Source organism: Erpetoichthys calabaricus, chromosome 2 (assembly GCF_900747795.2).
Source record: "Erpetoichthys calabaricus chromosome 2, fErpCal1.3, whole genome shotgun sequence".
Classification (NCBI taxonomy): Eukaryota; Metazoa; Chordata; class Cladistia; order Polypteriformes; family Polypteridae; genus Erpetoichthys; species Erpetoichthys calabaricus.
In genome coordinates, this window is record NC_041395.2 from 263462256 (window position 1) to 263484626 (window position 22371).

The 22371-nt window shown below is 37.0% G+C and overlaps 1 protein-coding gene across 1 annotated transcript in view; it reads left to right on the forward strand.

Moving 5' to 3' along the window:
• The first annotated feature begins 8034 nt into the window (after positions 1-8034).
• The window catches only part of hectd2 (HECT domain containing 2), a 106687-nt gene continuing 92350 nt past the window's right edge, over positions 8035-22371 (forward strand). Inside the window, exon 1 of the mRNA XM_028795463.2 lies at positions 8035-8838. Coding sequence (XP_028651296.1) covers positions 8752-8838 — 87 coding nt within the window. The 5' untranslated portion in view covers positions 8035-8751. The remainder of the gene's footprint in view (positions 8839-22371) is intronic.

Below are 22371 nucleotides of genomic sequence, written 5' to 3' on the forward strand. Positions count from 1 at the left end.
TGTGGGCTCAATGTAAGAAAGAAGGCAGCTGGGCCGTGAGCCCTAGTGGGGTGTTTGGCTGGCACCCGGGGGCAGTCAGTAGTGGTCACTCCTGCTGAGTGTTAGTGAGGAGCGGGAGTGACCGTAAGGAGTATGGCTCACCGCATATGGCTGTGGGAGTCTGGGACTTGGGAAGTGAAAACCCCAGCGTGAGCACCCTGGTCGCTGGGGAGCCCAAGTCACGGTCTGGTGAAGTCCACCGGAGCCCGGGTTCAGAAAGGCAAACAGACCAGCAGAAGGCAAAGAAGGTCAGCTGCAGGTAGGGTGACTCCCCTGGTGCATAGCCTAGATGGGAGAAGCAGGGGAGTCGCCAGTAGAAAGAAGGCACCGGGCTTTGTTTTTAAAAGGACTGCTTCCAGCCATTGTTTTAACCTCATTTTAAAAGGATCTATTTGTGTGATTTTAACCTCCACATTTTTCACTTGTTTTTAATGGATTATTTATTTTCTGAACTTTATGCAGTGCACTATTTATTTGGACACTATTTTTGGTTTAGTTTATAAATAAAAGTGCTTTGCACATTTTGCACCATCCCCTTGCTTCATTGTTGATGTCTCCACTGTCTAGCTCATCCATGACATTACCGATGGTGTTGGGTTCGAGAGCTCCCCAGAAGCCAGATAGGAGCATGGAGCAGAACCCGCAACATCACAGATTGGCAATTACATTTATGCGACACTGCCAGTGTAATCTGGCCAGCACCACTCCCGACCTTTTTCATTGTTTGTGATATGATATCAGATGTTGGTTGATAACTAATTTTCTCAGGCTAAACCTGTGACAAGATGAAAAGCAAATTTGAGCCAGTAAGGGTCTCTCAACTAGGCCTAACTTTAATTAATAAAATGGCCTTCGTCCAAAACCCTGTCCATAAGTTTATAATCTAGGTGTCCTATGCATTCATCAAGTATGGTAATATTCTTATAAGAACACATTATTGCATTTTCACATACAGAATGCTATAATATTGGATAGTAATACAGTCTCATATCGCCTGGGCTCATTTCTGAGCTGAGATGCCTTCAGTATGGCTTTCTCTGTTCTCTCTTTGTTTACATGGGTTTTCACAAATTACTCTGGTAATCCAAAAACATCCTTCTGACTCTAACTTGGCTTAGTGTGGGTGTTTACATGACTGTCCCCTGAGGATGAACTAGTGCCCTGTTCTTATTTGGCTTTTACCTTGTGAAAACTGCTTTCACCCATATTGTGCCTTGTTCAGAAAATGAAATTGTGAAAAATTATTCAGCTTTAACTCATTTCCACTCCAGTAAAAAGCTTTCATTTATTTACAAGAAAAATCTTGCAAATTAAGTTCATTCAGAAGCTTCCATTAACACATATATCTCATTCTGCTTGGGCTATTGTAATGGTAGATTAGCATACAGTGTAGTTCAAAATGTATACAGCAAATCTTACATTTTTACTATGATTCCCCTCTTTATTATAATTTCTGCTTGGTTATCCAAAAAGGCAATGATGGTAAAAACATTAAATTGCACTTATTCTTTAGATGAACAATATCCATCCATCCATCCATCCATCCATCCATCCATCCATCCATCCATCCATCCATTATCCAACCCGCTATATCCTAACTACAGGGTCACGGGGGTCTGCTGGAGCCAATCCCAGCCAACACAGGGCGCAAGGCAGGAAACAAACCCCGGGCAGGGTGCCAGCCCACCGCAGTAGATGAACAATAGAAAAAAGTAAAATATAAAGAACTTTGCTCTCAGAAAAGAATATTTTATTAACTGACATTTTTGAGATAGACTAAAACTGATATTTCTGACTTCAGCAAAAACATAACCTACCATAACATAACTGAAATATCCTTGTTCTCAATGTTAAGCATAGAGGGGGGAGTGTCACGTTTGGGGGGATGCTTTTCTGACTATGGAATTGAAAACTGCCTGCAGCACTGTGTGATTCATCCTTCAGTGTTTCTGTGGATGATGTAAGGAATATTTTTAAATGAGTCAACATGCATGATGCATCAAGTCTGGATGTTTTTTCTGAGTGCATTTTAAGAACAACTTTAGACAGACAGACAGACAGACAGACAGACAGACAGACAGACAGACAGACAGACAGACAGACAGACAGATAGATAGATAGATAGATAGATAGATAGATAGATAGATAGATAGATAGATACTTTATTAATCCCCAAGGAGAAATTCACATACTCCAGCAACAGCATACTGATAAAAACAATATTAATTAAAGAGTGATAAAAACACTGTGCAAGTTAAAATTTTGCAAGGTGGAGAGTGCAAGGCGGGTATAACAGTCTGTATAATTGTTAACATTGTATAATGTTAACATTTAGCAACTAATTATATGGGGTTTTTATGACATTTGTTACATCTTACATCTGTATACTTAACATACTACGAAAGATAAATGTTCCTATGTCAAAGAAAAAAAATGGATTTCCAATCTCTTCATTAATATCAGAAAAACTGAAGCTTGTCATTGACTTCAAGTAGCAAAAGGCAGGATATAGTTCCATCTGAAGAGGAGGAGGAGATGTTAAGTGGGTCAGCAATTTCATATTTCTTTGAATGACCATCACTGGTGTTCTGCAGTGGGCACAATATGTCTTGGATATAGTCAATATGGCTCACCTAAGATTTTACTATCTCCGACATCTGAAGAATGCCAGGCCATCTCCATTTATCCTCACCAACTTTTATTTGTCCATAGTGAATTCCAGTCTTACTACTGTAGCTGTTTAACACCCAAATATGGTACCTGCCCAGCTCAGGAACACAAATCATTACAGAGTATGGTTGAGGCAGCACCCATACACAGCTTTCTTCTTTTCATAGTATGTAGAACATATGCTGTTTAAGAAAGGCAAACGGTATTTTTAAGAACTCAAGTAGGGTCAGCTCTAGGCATAGGCTGAGCATGCATTGGCCAAGAAGTGCTATGACTTAGGGATGTCATACTCCATTCAAGTGCCCCCTGCAAATGCATGATTTCCCTTGCTGCCATGAATGCACTGATCTCCAAGGGTGGTGCTTGTTGAATCTACTTATGTTTTCAAGTTTGCTGATAAGCAAAGAGGAATCTCTCTTCAATTGTCAGCTTTGAACTGAAGCTACCCTACACAATCACTTTTCTCCTTCTAACCTTGTAGCAAACAGTACAGGACCATTAGTACTAGCACTACTACATTCAAATGTAGGTTTTATTTATAGGTCATCAGTTTACTTAACAGTCACCTGGAAATTTATATTGTAAACATTTAAATAATGTATGTGTTGTATTCTATAGTATTGTAAAGCTTAGATTAGTGGAGGATGACATCAGCGCTGAGCCAACAGCAGTATGAGCTGGTATTCCATCATACAAATGAGCAGCTTCAGAGCCAGCTGCAAGGGAGACTATAAAAAGATGAGCCTGTCACATTGTCACAAGCTCCATGCTAGCATAACTAAACAAACCATCCCTCTAAAGAGGAATAAAATAAGCAAAAATCCATTATTTCAGCACTGGCAAGCACCACACAGTGTGTTCTGTTCATTATCTTTTTTTGTCAGATGTTGGTATAGTATTTTTGTCACTAGCCTGACAGAGACATTCAGATAAGAATTTCATTGTGCTGTATACACATCACAATAAATTTGAAAGTGAACTTGAATAATATACCAGCATTGCAGTGAATTATAACTTTGGGGTTGATGTATTGTCAAGGAGAACATCAGCCAAAATCAAAGATGATCTTAACCCAATAGAATTGCCGTGGCAAGACTTGAAGCACTAACTGTTCACACAAAACAGCTGAGCATTGAGGAACAGTTAAAGCTGTTATTTAAGGAACAAAAAAACTAATATTTCTCAAGGGAGATATAAGAGTCTACAAGAAAACATGTTTTACTTTTATAGATGATAAAGATTATACCACTGCTTATCTACTCTATATATATAAAATCCTAAGCCTAAAAGTGCAGCAGTGTTTTTATGTCACTTTTTTTATCACGCTTTTTAATTGTGCTTATTTTAAAACCTACATATATATGTTTGGTATCATTCTTTTCAGAATTTATTGAACTTTAATGTGATATTGTTAGATTTTCAGATTCTTATTCCATTTTTACATTCTAAACTAAAAAATATCAAGAACTCACATCCCGCGAGCCGGGATTTTGTGCCAAAAGATTTAACCATGCCTGGGGCCGGAAATAAAACACAAAGAGTAGGACAGCTGCTGTACAGGCTTTTAAATGTTCGAAGCGCTGTGTGAATTGCAGATTACGTGGCTTGGCAGCAGCAGCAAGCCAGCAGCTGATGGAAAAAAAAACTATTTGTTTCCCATTGTATTACTCTTTAAGAGGGGGTTTCAGAAGAGCAACTGTGTCTCCTTGGGGTGCATTCAGGCCCCCTCTTCACAACGTGAGCGGCAGAGATGCCAAGTGGCTGGCGAGCGAAGCGAGCAGGTTGGAACCCCCTAGTTGAATTATAAAGTTCAACTACTTTTATATGTAGGCTATTTTTATGTATTTATGTCTTTTTGTTTTGCATTCATCAATCTCTCTAAAAAAACATAAAATTAGGAACTTGTAGGCTATTTTTGATTCCACAAACATTCAAAGCAAAAATGTAATGTTTTAGCAATAAGCAGCACTTTATTGCTGAATAAGCTTTATAGTTTGGTTTATTTTGTTTAGCAGTGACTCATGCAGTATTTTGAAGTATTTACTGTATTAGCTACATTTTTCATGGTGAACACAAAGCACTGTCTTGCCAAAATGGAAAAGTACAGCTTTCTCTGAATGAACAACCATTATTTGAGGTCTGGAGGTCCATGTGTTATGTAGTAGATCGAGACATTTAATTGCTTCCTTAAAGTGAAATGTATATTCATAACTTAACTCACTTGTTCTATGTATTTACCATTAAACCATACAAACAGGAAAACAGAAGATTCCAGAAATGTACTCTTCTGACGGAAACTGCAACTACTGAGCATTAGACAATGTATTAGTACTTGATCTGGTAGTGAAAATAATGACCAATAAAGTGTACCTGTTTTAGACAAACAACAAGAGGGTGCACCTACGTCACTGACAGGTGAATATCAGCACACAAACAATTAAACAAATTACAAAAGGGTAAAGCATTAATCATCTTTGCAAAAATTAACAAAATTCATGGCTCATGAAGAATATGAGAATAATTAGAATCAAAGGGCCTCAAAAACAAGTCCTGGAAAAGTGACAAGAGCTTGCTTAAATATTGTAATTAATCAGACATGAACAATTGGTGCAGAATTAGAGGGTAAGTTCACAATCAAGAGGTTTTGTCTTTTAAAGGAAATGTGTTTATGGATGGGAATAAAATCATTCATGATATGAGTAAATTAAGCTAAATTTCAACTCGCAAAAAAGAATGAACAATTGTTTATTAAAATCTGCAACAGCATTTCTCCTTATGTTCAGTTTCCAAAGGCATACTATTAGCAGTTTCCTACTTAACAAACTAAAACTTGGGAACAGGAAACAGCCTTAAAGAAGCATAATTTTTTAGCTGATCTGTGCATCCCCAACAAGGGAATGTCTATTATTATGTTTTAGTAGTTCTGTGATCAATAAATAGCTCAGTAGATACCTGTTGAACCTTAAACCTAGAGCTTTAGCTGAGTTGGTAAATTTTTGCTCAGTTTTACAATATTAATAAAAAAACTTTTCCATGGAACATTTGTTTGGAGGCAGAACTATCTTTGGGGTTCTCACTTACAGAATGCCTCTATGACCAGTTCTGAAAGACAATAATGAAAAATGTAAAAAAAAAAATTCTCAATCACCTATGGATAGCAGCAGTCACTCTTTTGAACACTATATTAACAGTAAAAGATCCCTTATCTCTGTTGCATTCAAAAAAATAACTGTTCTAAGTCTTATTTATGATATTCATCTACCTGGCTTTAAATGTCCTACTGCATAAAGTATACTGCATTTCTTCTCTTTACTCTGTATGGACTGCAATAATTTATGTGGTTCACATTATATTACAGCTTTGCTTATCTAAATTATTATGGTCTTTGAAAAAGTGCTGATTATGAGAGGTGCTGTATTAAAAATACCAATTAACTTTCCTTACATGAGATTATATTCACCACACCCTGTTTGTATGTAGTATTTTACAATTATGCCTAAATGTGATAGTTGGCTTTTAAAAATGTATGCTTGAAAGTCACTATGCAACTTTGTGATGCAAGCAGACTGCACAAAAATTGGATTGATTACACTATTTAGTTTAGCATACCTAATGCTGCTAGGGCAAGTTCCAGCTGCACCACATTTCTGAAACTGGATTTAGCAGATTTAATAAACGATAGCTACATATAGTATATGTTTTTATATTCTCAGTAGCTGCACTGCAGCTTAAAATATAGCTACTGAATTACAGTTGTTCTAGTGGGCATGTTTTACTAGAATCCCCACACAACCATATTAATTCAAAAATTCTTTCTCCATCCAGAAGTAGTTATGTGTATTAATAAAAAAGCCTTATTAAGAGCAGTTTAAAAAAAAGAGAAAATCATAAGGAGTTAAGTGACCACTAAACATATAAATGCTTCTAAATTCACTATTAATACATGCACCATAAATATCACGACACTATCCAATATCAATAGAAAAAGAGATACCTGTACATTCTTACTTTGTAATTTGCTGTCCTTCTTTAACTTTCAAGCTCGGCGAATGGTGATGGAGTTGTTAATATTGTCACAACACAGATGCAGCACCCCGAATTTGAATACTGGCCCAGGCACTGCCTGTACGGAGTTGGAATTTTCTGCATCATGTCTGTACAGTTTGAACGTGTGAAGTTGTATGTACCGTATGAGAGAGTGCCCTTCAGTATTTACACATTTTCCTGGTGTTTGCATGTTTTTTTTTCTTTCTTCTTACATTCTGGATTTTTTCTTATATTGCCAAAGACGTTAGCCCATTGATGGACTTGTGCAAAATACTGACAGGGTAGACTCCTGCCCCCCTGAAACCCTAATTTGGATAAAGTGGGTTGGAGAAAGTTATCTTATAGTTTTAGAACTATTAAGCTATATTCAGACTTGCCAGATATGCCACTTAATTCTGTAGAGGGTCATGGAGAGGCTGTCCCAGCAACATATGATGCAGTGTGGAAACCAGCCCTGGGCAAGATGTCAGGCCATTACAGGATACATGTATGCACTGAGTGATAACAGGCCAATTTTTTAGGGGAGGAAGGTCCTCTCATCCATGGAGAGAAAGTGGAAACTCCACACAGGCAGTACCAGAATCTGGATTCAAACCAAAGACTGAGGAGCTGTGAGGAGGCAGGAAAAACCACTGCATCTTGTATTTATTGACTCATTTAGTCAACCCATGCAGTGTTAAGCGCAAGAAAATAGACTTGTGGAACGTATCCCTAGGTTTATGAAAAACAGATGATTTGCTGGAGATGCTACCAGGATCACTACTGTTAATATTAAATTGGAATTCCATTCAAATTCGTGTCAGCTGAGATGATGCTAGTATTTTTTTTAATCCTGTGATTTCATCGTTTCCGGCCAAAATCTTGGCAAGTTTTTGGGTTGTCTGTGTTCCATTCTAAGTCTTTCTTGGTAGGACTGTGACACGTATTTCAAAAATGAGTTCATTGGATTTTCTGGCAGCTTCTATTTTGACGATTCACACATATAAGCAAAAATCAAGTTTTATATGTAGCGGGCTTCTTGAGATACACTTTTTATTTTTTTTCCAGGCACACAGTTATTAAAACCATACTATAATTTCGGAGCACATAAACTGTGATGGGATTACTATATAATGTATTGCATATATATATATATATATATATATATATATATATATATATATATATATATATTACCAAACGCACTGGATCAATTGTGGTTTTATTTTCTATTTTCTGAACCAAATTTGACATCAAATATTGGTGACGTGTTTTCTTAAATGGGAGATGAAAGGAGCGCGAACTACAAAGCACAGCTGTCGCAGACTACGCATTTTTAACCAGTCCCCCATTCTACCCGACAATAAATAAATCACATCCTTACCCTACTGGAACAGCTGTGTCAACGCCTATTCATGAAACCGTTTACGCTACATGTCCGCTCGCGAGTGCAGACTCCACCGTGCATGCTGTTTGGCTGCCGCTCCGAAACTAGCACCGCGTATTTTATTTAACGTGCTGTCGGCCGCTGTCTTTAGGACGGTTTCAATGAATCGTTTTTAAACAACATGGCGACTCGATTCGTGGCAACATTATGAGAGCTCAGCACTACTTTGGCGTGGGTAACAGTTTGTCAGTTAATGTAAAAAAAGGCTAAAAAAGAGAAAGCGCAACGCATCTACTTCTGCGTTGCCATGCGAGACGTCTGTGGTTTTTTGCTAAGCGCGTACCGCTGCCGTAACGGTTTGCTGAACTTCAGATGACAGGTTGGCGAAACTAATCACCTGTTGTGCGTGACAGCCGGGGAAGTTGTTTCACTCGTTGTCCTCTGCTGACCTTCGCTGGTGGATAACGAGAGGTGTGCCGAAGAAGCAGAAGGCACGAGCAACAGGCGGACAGGGAGAGAGCCGTTAAAGGAGTCGCGGTGCCTAAAAAGAATGTCACCAGGAGTGTCCAGTGAAAGACGACTGGAGAGGCTTCTGACGGAGCTGGACAAATAAAACGAGAAAAAAAAAAATGAGCGAAAGCAATCTTTCTTCTTATTCACAGGAAGATAAAGACAGGGAGAAACTCCCACCAATTCTGACAGCATCAGCATCGGGGGTAAGTGAAGGGAAATGTTTTCTAATACTGACCATCTGTAAGTACGATTACACAGTTTAGGTAAGCCTTGAAATAAATACTGATGGAATTAGCTATATGATTTATAATTGTTTCCATCTTTGCTCACCTACCATGAACAATAAAGGCGCTCATTCAGTATTAAGTAAAGTGCAAGATGTACATTACAATTATATTTTCGTGTCTGATCATTTTTCCTGCAGCAACAGTTATGCTGCTGAACATCTGTTAGATGAAGAGATTGCCGAGTAGGAAAAAGAAAATCTGTAAAAACTGAAACGTTCTCCACATTAGATTCATCTTTTAAAAGACCCCAGAAACCATATTTAGTTTCCTATAATACATTGTCAGCGGATTTGAGTAAGGTGCTCAGTTTTTCAGATGGACTACTTTGACTTTGACACATTTCCATAATGTCTAGTGCAGTCTAAAATCAACTGCACATCGTCATTATACTCCTTGTGCATCAATTGAATGTAGTAACAATTTTGAAACTAGTATTACAGGGTATGTGGATTAAATGTGGTATACATTTGAGCAATTGCACTACTCGTGTGATGAGTTAAATTAGATCTATTAGTACTTATTCAAATCATAACACTACAATGAAATATATATATATATATATATATATATATATATATATATATATATATATATATATATATATATATATATATGGGCGGCACGTTGGCGCAGTGGTAGCGCTGCTGCCTCGCAGTTAGGAGACCCGGGTTCGCTTCCCGGGTCCTCCCTGCGTGGAGTTTGCATGTTCTCCCCCGTGTCTGCGTGTGTTCGGATTCAGCGGGTTGGAAAATGGATGGATGTGTATATATATATATATATATATATGTATATATGTGCAATTTTGTTTGTGTGTGTGTGTAAATAGAGCTTTAAATGATGCAGAATATTCTTCAGCCTTTCTAATCCAGTTCTGTGTCTCTGGGTGTTGGGACCTGTTCAGGCAGCATTCTGGTGCAAGACAGGAGCCAACCCAGAACAGAGGACCACTCCATTGCAGGGCCCTCCTGCACACACATACGGACACATTCAATACAGAATTAACAACAAACCTTACAGACAGAATTGGTGTATCCTCGGGAACACTCACACAGACACTGGGAGAACATGAAATTTCCACAGTGACTGACTAAGGGGTTTCCCTCCTAAATCTTTATGTCTTTGGTTCAGTACATCCTGTAACAATAAAAAAAGAAAAGAAGGAGAAGCAATCATGTGCATTGAGCACTGGCTTTTGCCTCAAACTTCAATAACCAGGGTACAATGCCAGATCTGATCATTGCTTATATGGGCTTTGCATGCCCTACTAATATATCTGTTGGCTTTTCCTTTGGAAACATACTTGGTTTTCCTCCCACATCCCAAAATGTGAGAGTTAGGGTAATTGAAATTATAATGTGACCTGACATGGTTTGCTATGTGATAAACTTGTGATCCTTTTAAGGTTGTTTCATACCAATGTTATTGGGTAGAGTTTATCCTCCTGGGACTTTATAATGGGCTTAAGTAAGTTTGTAAATGAAATATAGGGAGGGAGAAATCCATAGCTGATTCTGGAAATTAACCATTTTTGTTCAGTTACTGTTTTATTACTGTTGGAAAATGTCTCCAGAATACGTAGGTGTTGATGGGCTAGAGGTGATATGATTAAGCGTAGTGTATTTTTTTTCATCCACTGTAACCTTGATGGGACAGTTTATCAGCTAGCAGTAACTCTAATTTTCTGTATTCATAATTAAAGGAATATTCCACACAAAAAAGATACATGTTTTATTATGTTACTTACCCCATGTAGTTTGCAGTCATGACGAAGAAAAACATTTAATATCAGTTTTCATGGAGAAGGGAGATAAAGATGTTTATGATATGATGCAATCCAATAGTAACAACTGCCGTACACCGCCAAACTAAATGAATAAACATCTATAAGAAAAAGAAAAAAAATCCTCACATTCCTCGTGTTGCAAAATCTATATGGTAGTTCTAAAGTTGAATACTCAAAATGTGCAAAATGCATGCATGTTGTTGAATAGTTACTTCTGAAAAAATCAGCATATATCATAAATATGAAATGCAAGTCCCCATGGCAATTGCCTTTTTTGAACTGAAGATGTTCCTTCTTTCCCTCATTCATTGGGCAACAGTCCTCAGTTCAAAAAGGCAATCCCATGCGGACTTGAGCATTCAACTAGATAACTGATTGGTGGATTATGCAAGCAACTAATGTGAGAATTTTTTTTTTTATTTTCCATTGATGTTTTTCAAATTGTTTGCCATTGTACAGTATTAGTCACCATTGGCTTGTATTATATCGTAAACTTCTTTGTCTCCACTCTCTATGAAAACACAGGATTTAAAAGTATGTGTTTGTCACCATCAAGCTAAACAGACTTCCCTAGACTTTTGGTTCCTTTCACAAGAATCCCTTTCAGTAGATTCTTTTAGTCCTTCACTAAAAAGAGAGAAGAACATGCTACAGGTCATCTGGAGTTCACCCCCACATCCCGTACTGTTTATTCCATCCTCCTAATTTCTACCTCATGTGAAACTGGGAGGAAATGTGACATCATATATCAATACTCAGGTATTCTTTTCTTAATAAAGAAAAGCAAATCTACTGTAAGAATGGGCAGAAAGTGCTTGGCAGATTCCATTTTCTCTCAAAATTAGTGAGCTTTTCTCTGACTGGGGCCATTAGCAATGTAAACACATTTTGAAATTCTTGAAATCCTTGCAATTGGTGGTAGTCCACTAATCCATGGCTATAAGATTTCCTATTGTTCTCTGAATTTAGGCATGATTAGTAGTATAATGAGCTCCTACAATTTTTTATTGTAAGACTTTCAATTAAAGTTTTCTGAAGAATCCCTATGTAACAAAACTTGAAGTATGGACCTGGTATGGAATTCATACTTAAAGGGGCAGAATAGTTGAGAAGATAGAACAACAAAAGTATTCAGGACAGAGGTTTATCCTTATGGTTTGGTTGTGCAGGTGTGCTGAACTGTGTGGTGTGGCTCTCTTAGTTTTAATCATGACATTGTGGCTCTGAATATTTTTCTTTGACAATTGCTTTTAACACCTCAGCTGTTGTAGCCAGCAGCTCCTCATTTTCTTGTTGTGCCTGCATGTTTGTTTTTAAGCAATTAACTTGTCCGCATCTATGTATGCTTCCATTCTGACTAAGTGTTGATACAGCTTTTTATTTTTGCTGTTTCTGGGAGATATTTCACTTTCTAAAGGCTGCTATAAGTGTTGTAAGTAAGAGGAAGATGTAGATCATTGAGGATTTAAATGTGTTACTGTGATCCACCTTTTTTGGACTGCCAGTATGGCTAGTTTTTTTGTGTGTTTGTGTTTTTTAATAGTCAGTCATTTGAATAACATGTCTACGGAAAAGTCAGTCTATTCTCAGTAATCAGAACATAATTACAGATTTCTCTAATTATACATTTGATGCCTTAAACTAAAATTTTAGATATCAAAAATAGGAATTAGATGGAGGTATTAAATGTTAAAATGGCTTGCCATATGCACATCAATGTTTCTTCAATTTTAAAGACTGATTCAGGTAAAGAAATAGGTTAAGATACAATGGAAGGACTATTTTGTTAATTAAATGATTGGCAAGTATACGTTTGTTACAAGTGACTAAATAACATTTATGTTCATCATGAAATTTGTTTGATTTATTTTATATTTGTGGTTTAGCTTGGTATGGTGGTGGTACTTTCCAATGCAATATATTCAGTATATACTGTGGGATGAGCTGAGGTTGCAATCTCATTAAGGTAAGTGTAAATAAATATTCAAAAAAGTTTCTTTCTTAAACATGAACTAATTATTTCAATAAAGTTTTAAAGTAGAATCAAGTGCAATTTCCAGATACATCCAACCATTCATCCAATATCCAACCTGCTATATCCTAACTACATGGTCACGGGGGTCTGCTGGAGCCAATCCCAGCCAACACAGGGCGCAAGGCAGGAAACAAACCCCGGGCAGGGTGCCAGCCCACCACAGGGCACACACACACACACACCCACACACCAAGCACACACTAGGGACAATTTAGGATCACCAATGCACCTAACCTGCATGTCTTTGGACTGTGGGAGGAAACTGGAGCACCCAGAGGAAACCCCCGCAGACACGGAGAACATGCAAACTCCACGCAGGGAGGACCCGGGAAGTGAATCCAGGTCTCCCAACTGCAAGGCAGCAGCGCTATTTCCAGATACACTGATACATATTTTGCTCATGTTGTGTTTATTTACTCCAGAACGATCAACTCTAAATCTGTTAATGTATGATTTTAGATTTTCAGAATTTGATATTTTCAATTTGAAAATGAAATGCCTTTCTTTCTTCTTATGATGTCTATTTGTAACAAGATGAAGACAGACAGAATCCATGTCCCAATTATATTTTTTAGAGAGACATTTTTCTTTAGGACATAATGTAGACTAAATGAAACATTTTTTCCATTCAGGCATAGTTTTTATTTTATACTTAAGCCTAATCACTGTAACTTTGAAATCCATTTCCTCTTACAGCCATAGTAGGAGAGTCTGTCTGATTAGAAATGCAGTGTGTAATTTACAAAAATATGCAAAAAACAAATGAATGCTTTATGGTTATAAAGCTTTTAACAATAAACAAATATTCAGAGCAGAAACATTTAAGTCCGCTTTTTGTGTCTCTGTTTATATTGTAAACTGAGCAGTGACTTCTTTTGTATGCTTGGGTTATGGTAATGTTTGAGGTAATAATGCATTTATTAAGTAATATAAGGGTTTTAATATATTGTATGATCTACCAATGATCATATTTACACAATAATCATTTTACATATGGGAGGCAGAAAGAGCATTATTTCTTTTGTGGTGGGATGGGGGAGTGTTGCAGTGTCTGTGTTTTTTATGCTGTGCAATGTGCTTTGCTTCTGCTTCAGCAACTAAAGTATACTTTAAGCAATTGGTTTGAGCAAAGGTTAAACCATTCCAGTTTACACAGGCTAGGCAGTAACATCTTAATAAATAACCAGCACTAGAAGAAGAAAATAAACCTTAGGAGGTTGTGTTTTCGTTTCATCCAAAAACTAATTTGAAAGGAAACAGTTTAAGGTATCTCCAGCAGCCAGCCATACTGAAAAAGGAACTTACTATTCAAAATGCTGACATAACAGTTGTACTGAAGCAAAACCTAGGAAAATAGCTTGTTAAATTAATTTTATGTGTACTATTCACAAATAAAATGCAGTCTGTAAAATATTGATGAGAAATTTGCTACTGAAAAAAAAGTATTTTGCTTTGTTGGGTTACAGCTTAGCTTTAAGTGGTTATACAGTGACGTTCGATCAAGTAGTTTTGGGTCCCAGTGAAGATTTCTAAAGAGGTGCTGGCACTCACTAGTATGCTATGAAATGTTGCCAATGTGGTGAAATAATACAGTGTAATACATTGACTGCCGATTGCAGATCATGAAGATTTCTGGTCTACTTCAAGCACTGGGCTACAATATAAGAGAAATTAACATTTTCCTCCTTGTGAGATGCCATTGACTACTGTTTTAATGCCCTAAGCTCTGTTTGTAACAATTTATGACTGAAACACTTTTGACTTCTTTAAAAAGCATAATATTCATTCCCAGTGCTTATTTTTTCTGCATAGCAATCAATTACTACAACTCTTAATGCTTGCTCAGTACTTTTTTAAGAGGTCTGTAATTTTTGTATTTTATGTGTATATGAGCTCTGTCCCTAAAATAGCTAAACTGCTTACACTGCAGTAAAAGTCAGAAAATGAAGAGATATAAAACCAACAAATTCCACTTAACAAACATTTAACCAAAAAAGAAAAGAATACAGTTCTTCTGTTTACACCATTATTTATGGTGAAACATCATGCATGTGCTAGAGGCATCTGTATTGGTTTGGCAATGTGATGTTGCTGGAAATTACAGCTGTAACAAAGTGGAAAGGATTATAATATCAGTAGCTACACAAAAAGAGAGATCAGGCAGGAGATGAGAAATTATGGTACTATATGTCTAAAATACAGTCATATCTAGATTAAAATATTAAATGTTGATTAACTAGTAAGAAAGATGATCAGAATTTTACTGACTCTGAGCTGGCTACAGAACACGATATTTTACTATTTCAAATAACATGCAACAAAGAACACATGGTGATCATGGTTGATTTCAGCTGCTGATCTCTCGGCAGTATTGACTGGCAAACCCTTCTTGGAAATGCTGAAGAGAAGACTAAAATGATGCTCATGTTTTCTCCCTCAGTTCACAGCATAACACCTTTGAAGACCTGGTATTTTGTAACTGTAAAGAAAATACGAGACATGGAAGTTATTCTTTGAGAAACAGTGATCAAAACTTGGTTAAGTGTGTGTTTCCATTTTAAAACAAAAGAGTTATAATTTATAGGGAAGCAGACAAATTGGAAAACTGGAAAAACAAAACATTTCTTCTATCAATGTGGGTGGTGTTAATCCATAGATTTTTTTGACCCATGCTTAAAATAAATATGGCACAGAAATAAGTAATTTTAAAATAACTAAAAAATAGACTTTGAGAAATGTGAAAAACAGAAAAAGAGACCAAGAAAGCATTCAAGGGGTTAAAAGAGAAAGTTAAAATGAAAACAGCTGTTGAGGCAAATGGCAAACGTTTTTTCTAGAACAACTCCAGGTAAAAAAACATTTAATGAGAACTTATGAATGCTCAGAAATTACAAAGAAAATGATCAAAAATGAATAGCAAAGAGCAAATGAATTAATTATATACTTAAAGTATTTAAAAAAGAAATAAGTGGCTTTCATCATTCAGAAGTTAAAATGATTTCCATTTTAGAAATTTTAAAAAGGAAGCATCAATTTGCTTTATGTGTGGTGATTATCTAAAAGCTCTTTGTGCCTGCTGGGACAGAAAGTGCTGAGAGAAATACTGTATAATGTATTTTTTGTAAATTTTAATAAGCATCATGGATACACTGAGGTTGATAAAATTAAGTTTACTCTAAGTGTTTAGTTGATGAGGAAGATTCATTATTGTAAAGCTAATTGGGGTAATGATACTCCTATTACACAACAGGAGACACTATCAATTGGTTTGCTCCAATAGGACAAATGTTATTATTGTATGGCTGTCTGATCAAACATCGCCATTCAAACATAGGGTCACTCCACCCTTTTCCAGCTGATAACCATGACCTCAGACTTGTAGGTACTAATCCTCTTCCTGGCCTCTTTAAATTTGGCAGCAAAGTTTTCCCAGTGCGTGTCTAAGGTCACAGCCTGATGAAGCCAGCAGATCCACATCATCTGCAAGAAGCAGAGATACAGTCCTGAGGTCACCAATGTACACACCCTTCCCTCCTTGGTTGCACCTAGAAATTCTGTCAATAAAATTTAAGAACAGAAAAAGTGACAGAGGTCAGCCCTGGTGGAGTCCCACACTCACTGAGAACTAGTCTGACTGCCATAAATGCAAACCAAGCTTTCTCTCTGGTTGTACAGGGACCGAATAACCCACAACAAAAGGCCTGGTGCTCCATACTCCTGAAACACACCTCACACGTCACTGTGAGGAACATTTTTGTATGTTTTTTCCAAATCCACAAAGCCCATGTGGACTGGTTGGGAAAATTCCCATAAATCCTCCAGAATCCTTGTGAGGGCAAAAAGGTTGTCCAGTGTTCTGTGACAGGGATGAAATCTGCATTATTTTTCTTGAATGTGATGGTCTACCTCCTTTCTAAAAACCTGGCATAGGCCTTCCCAAGGAAGATAAAGAGTTTGATTCCCTTAAAAATGTAACACACCCTCTTGTCCCATTTCTTAAAAATTGGCATCACCACTCCAGTTTGCCAATCCAGAGGTGCTGTCCCTGACCTCTATGCACTGTTGAAGAGGTGTGCCAACCCCGACAATACAACAACATCCAGAGCCTTCAGGAACGATACACCCCTAGAGCCCTGCCACTAAGGAGTTTTTTAACTACTTGAGCAATTTCAGCTCCAGTGATGGGCAAGTACCCCTCCGAGACTCATGACTCTACTTCCTCAATGGAAGGCATGTCACTAGGAATTATGAGGTCTTCAAAGTGCTCCATCCACTGCCCAACTACATTGTGAGATCAGCAGCACTCCATCACTGCTATGAACAGCATGGACAAAGTACTGCTTCCTCCTTCTGATTCATTTGATTGTTTACCAGAATCACTTTGAGGATGGACAGAAGTCATTTTTCTTGATTACCTTTTACACCCAGGGTATTGTTCATGAGTGAGGGAAGAAGGTAGCGGTAGATTGACAGGCGGATCGAAGCAGCATCCACAGTCTTGTAGACGCTGTACCGGTCAGTTGTAGTGACTGGAGAGCTGAGCTGGAATGTAAAGCTCTTGATTTACTGGTCTATCTATGTCACTGTCCTCACCTATGGTCACAAACTTTGGGTCATGACCAAAAAAACTAGATTGTGGATGCAAGCAGCAGAAATGATCTTCCTTTACAAGGTGTCTGGGCTAAGCCTTAGAGAGGTAGTGAGGAATGTAGACATTAGAGAGGAGCTCAAAGTAGAGCTACTGCTATTCCATATTGAAATGAGCCAGTGAAGGGGGTTTGGGCATCTGGTTCGGATATCTCTTGGGTATCTCCCTGGGGAGGTGTTTCAGGCATTTCCAACAGGGAGGAGACCTCAGGGATGACAAAGTACATGCTGGAGAGATTGCATCTCTCAGCTGGCCTGGGTACACCTTGGTATCTCCCTGAAGGAGATGTCTGGAAACAGGAACATCTGGGAATCTTTGCTAGAGTGCTGACACCATGGACCCGGATAAGCATCAAAAGTTAGATGGATGGATGGAGGTCTTATGTGAAGACAAAAGCTGAAATTCAATTGCAGAATTAAGGATTTTTTGCTTTGTCATGCATTAATTTTGGCATTATGTTGCTTCAGTATTTTGCAGAACTGCTTTTGCAGGACACTTCCAAGCACAGCATTTTTGTAATTTTGAATAATGTGCTTATTAACTTATTTTGTAAATCTTACTGCCACTCCTATTCACAATGTAGTTTGGGAAACATTTTTCTACCCCACTGCTCTGCTTTTTGATCTACAGGTGTACTCAGAGCAGATTTTTAAACACATTTCTGGTACACCAAAAGAATCATTCTACATTAATAGGTTGGATTTTGAGTCACTCTTAAATGAAAGATCCTTGACTGTTTGTTTTATGCCAAGAAGTTCTCACTAATGCAAACTCATAATTTTGATTTTCCTTTTATTACTATTACACTTTAAATTTCCAATTTAAAGAGCATTTTTAGTGTCAGTAATGCACGTTTAGCTACATTAGAATAATTAGTCTGTCTTAAGTGGCTGCTGGTGTGGTCCATAATGCTTACAACAATAAGGCATAATTAATATTATCAGGTTACCTTTATTACATTTTTGCAGCATCTCTAAAGGAGAAAGACTCCATTTAATCTTTTCCCTTGACGGCTGGCAGCCTCCTGCTGTACTCATCTGGCGTCCCACCCTACAAATTTACTAAGCTGGTTCCACAGTTTCTGCCTACTTTGCACCAGCTGTATTTTTTTATTTTTAACTAACTGTATCCTATACCTTATGTGATTTGCTTTAAAAGTTTGCACTGCATTATTTAATTTAGTGACTCCCTAGTAAACACTCAGATCCATTTTACATTCGCCATTTTGCTGTAAATAATAATGTCTCCTAAGTAAATATTATAATGAGGACTAAATACTTAAAGATTTTTACAAATGAAACATTTAGTACATTCAGTTACTTCATTCATGAGATGCAAATAATAGGAGCAAAAAGCTGCTTAGGTGGGGAAAAATAAAATAATTACTGCATTTAGCATGTTTAAGCAATCATGAGCATTTTTGTCTGGTATTCATATGTGCATTACAGGCAGTCCTGATTGTGTCTGGTGCTAATTTCTTTATGATTAAATCATTTTATACTACCATAAAATCCTGTTTTTGTGAAGGGCTCTGTTTTCTAGTGTCATTTTTGTTCAAAGGGTACAGTATTCACTTCACCAGTGCTGTCAAAAGCACTTTGAGTTTTGTACACACACTGGGAGTATAAAAAAAAACATATTATTAATAATGAAGCAAATCACAGTGCCTGCATATTCTGAGTCTTGCCGATTTAAGCTCCTTTTCATGGCTAATTTTCTGTCTGTCTACTCTAACAAGCTGTCAGTTTTAACTGAAGGCAAGATGGCTGTGCAGATGCTTTTATAGTGTGCACCTGCATGGGATTTTGATGGCTCATTATGATATCTCATGCTTTAATGGAGTGGCTGTTGTTCTTGCTGTTGCCGCTGCTGCCATTGCTCCCGTAGTAATAAAGTATAATTTAATTGACCTATATTATTGTGGCTCCCAGGCTATGTGGTAACCCCACAGGTATATTGGGTGTTATCTTTTGGGCCAGTTTGTTAATTTTTTGTTTCTGATAAATGTTTTTCTTCTACTTTATTATGTTTCTTTGGAATATTGAGAGAATATTGCTTTGTAAGTACTTTGTATTAATAATTTAAGTTTGAACTAATGAAAATCTTTTATAGTTTATTTTTAAGTTGTAATTATTACATTTAGTGACTGTGTTACTAGGTTCCAATGCAGTATTGCTAGGGATTGCTTCCCAGAAGGCATTATCTGCCATATCATGTTCTGCTTTGTAATCCAGAGGGACATTCAGTGCAGCATCCGAGATTCTAGAGCCAATAATCAAATAACATCAGCTTGAGCACTTAGGAATCAAATATAGTGTGGTTTCTAGTGTAGATTTTGTGTCAGCACACTTTAAGAGGATTGCATAGTTTTAAATCAAGAGTTTGATGATACTTTACCTTCAGGTAATAGAACACTCTTGAATTTGGGATGTTTGGTGGCAGTACGCCTTCTGGTTTCAACTTCTGATAATTCTCATTTTGGCATTAATCACCATTTCACACTTTGGTTTTAGGTACAACTTCATTGGCTTATGAATTTATCTACCAAACAAATTCTGCTTTTGTTCTCTCAATATTTTATATCTTCTGGTTCATGACTTGTAACATTCCACTTTTCAGCTTTATTTAAAGTTTTAGTACAGTATATTGGTTTAGGTGACAGACATGTCTTTTAGTTAAGAACTCCTGATAATGCTTGATTTGACTTTGACTTTACTTATGGTTTAGCTCTTCGGTTCTTGTAGCAGCCTCTCTGATTTTTTGCTTTGAAATGTCATTGCAGTTTCTCTCTTGGTCCTTTTAATCCCCTTCTTGTGGTTGCACACATTCCCTTTTGCTAGGAGAATTATTAGGAATGTTAGCTGTTTTTTTTGGTTCCAGCCAAGTATTGTCTAAGCTGCAGTCCAGCAGATCCTTTTTGTATATTAGCATCTCACACAACAATGGGGAGGACAGCTAATCTGGTCTTTTCTGTTATATCTTTAAGGTTTGGAGAACTTGCAGGAACACAAGGTGTTGCAATGGGAAGTTCTATACCTACAACACAAGAGATTAATATTTATCCAGGACCACAAAAGTACTTACTATGGGGCAAATGGAAATAGTAGGGACCACAACCTAAAAGACATTCTTTCCCTCGGTCCAGGTAGTTTGGCATTGAGAGGTAGCAGTTGGACAAGGTCTCTTCTAAAGGAAGGAAGCCCAGAAGTCATAATGAGGAAAAGTTATGGTATTGAGTAAGTGAGTCATCCACGAAACAATCGGGAACTTCTTCATTCAGTTAGGCCCGATGGCTTAGTCTTTTTGTTGTTTTACCCTCTTGATTGAGTACCTTCTCTTGAGCCTATAACTGTTACTTTGTTTTCTTAATGAAGCCTTTTTTGTGTTAGGTTGAAGTTCTCTGGCAGTTACTTGGGTCTAGGAAGGGCTTCTAAATGACCCCCTCAGTTCACAGTTATGTATACTGTAGCAACTCCATAGATGTGCTACAATTTCCATGAATTTCTTCCATTGCAACATGTGTCTGGCTCTTTCTTTCTTTGTGGCTGTACTTGTTGTATTTTGTTGTTGGCTGTTTTAAAAACTTGTGCTTACTTTTTGTAGGGTTATTTATATCTGTGAAAACTGATGGATGCTTTTGGACTGGTTGCCTAGATACAGTATGATCTGAAAAAAGAGTTGTCACATATTAGCCAGGGCCCCACTCGTGGACATCACTTTGACTGACAGTAACAACCAAATTAGTACTGAAAGACTGCTGAATGACTTGAATTTTATTCATTACTATATGTAGTCATTTATATTAACTTAACATGGCATACATTATTAAATGTTCTATGTTTTCCACCAGGGTGCTGTATAGCCAACTCATATTTTGTACATAACTAACACACCCTTGCCTCCACCTGGGTCCCCATTCATTTCAGACATGTCAAATTAAAAAAAAAAATAACTGATGTGTGCAAATTTCCCAGTATAACATAAGTATGCATAAAGAAAGACAAAATAGATCTCAATAAAGTAGTTTAGACCCATAAGCCTCACTTCATTCCAGTGTGAGATTATGGAAACTATCATTAAAATCAAATCAGAAGACTTGAATTAAAAGTACTGGGAGTGTGATTTTGCCAAACCAATGTTTTACACTTTTTTGAAGAGGAGTAATAGACAACTCAACACCTACTACAAAATTTACTTCGACTTTTTGGTTCTGTGGTGAAGATTAATACTTATGATAGAAGACTTCGGCCTTAATATTAATTTACAAAAATGGGTTAATTGGCCACAGATAAAGTACAGATAAGATCAGGTTTCTATGACTGAACTGATACTTTACTCTTACATATTTATATTGAGGATTTGTATTCTGGCATAGTTAGAAAATCTGTGAAATTTGCAGTTGAGAACAAGATTGGAAGAGCATGAAATACTGAGGAGGAAGGAAAAAACTCAGAATGAAAATTCAATTTAATGTAGACAAGTACAAAATGTAAGAGTAAATAAAACATTATGGTAACTACCATTAAATAGACAATGAATGATAATAACTTATAGGTAACGAACTTTGAGGTTTAAATTCACACAGCATTCTCTTCATCCAACCAATACACAAAAAAGAATTAAAAATCAAATTAAATGTTAGGTTAACTTGTAAAATCTGTTGAATTTAATAGATGTTTTGCTAAGATTTTGTGTTAATAGCAACTGATTTGGAATGATGCTTGCAGTGGTCACTGTGTTACAGAAAAGACATTGCACTAGAAGCCAGTGATGAGTCAGAAAAATTCTTTCATGTGACCCTTTTGTAAATTTAATTTCTTTAATGAAAATTTGTTTAGCAGGTGTTACCTTATTGTGCCTTTTTTCTTGGCTTAGCTATAATGTTTAAAGTTGCTATGCTTGTTGCTAGTCATGTGACTTGCATTATCTCACTCTGCCTATAGAAGCTTTTGGTAGTCTAGCTTTCTTAGAGTCAGGGAAGTT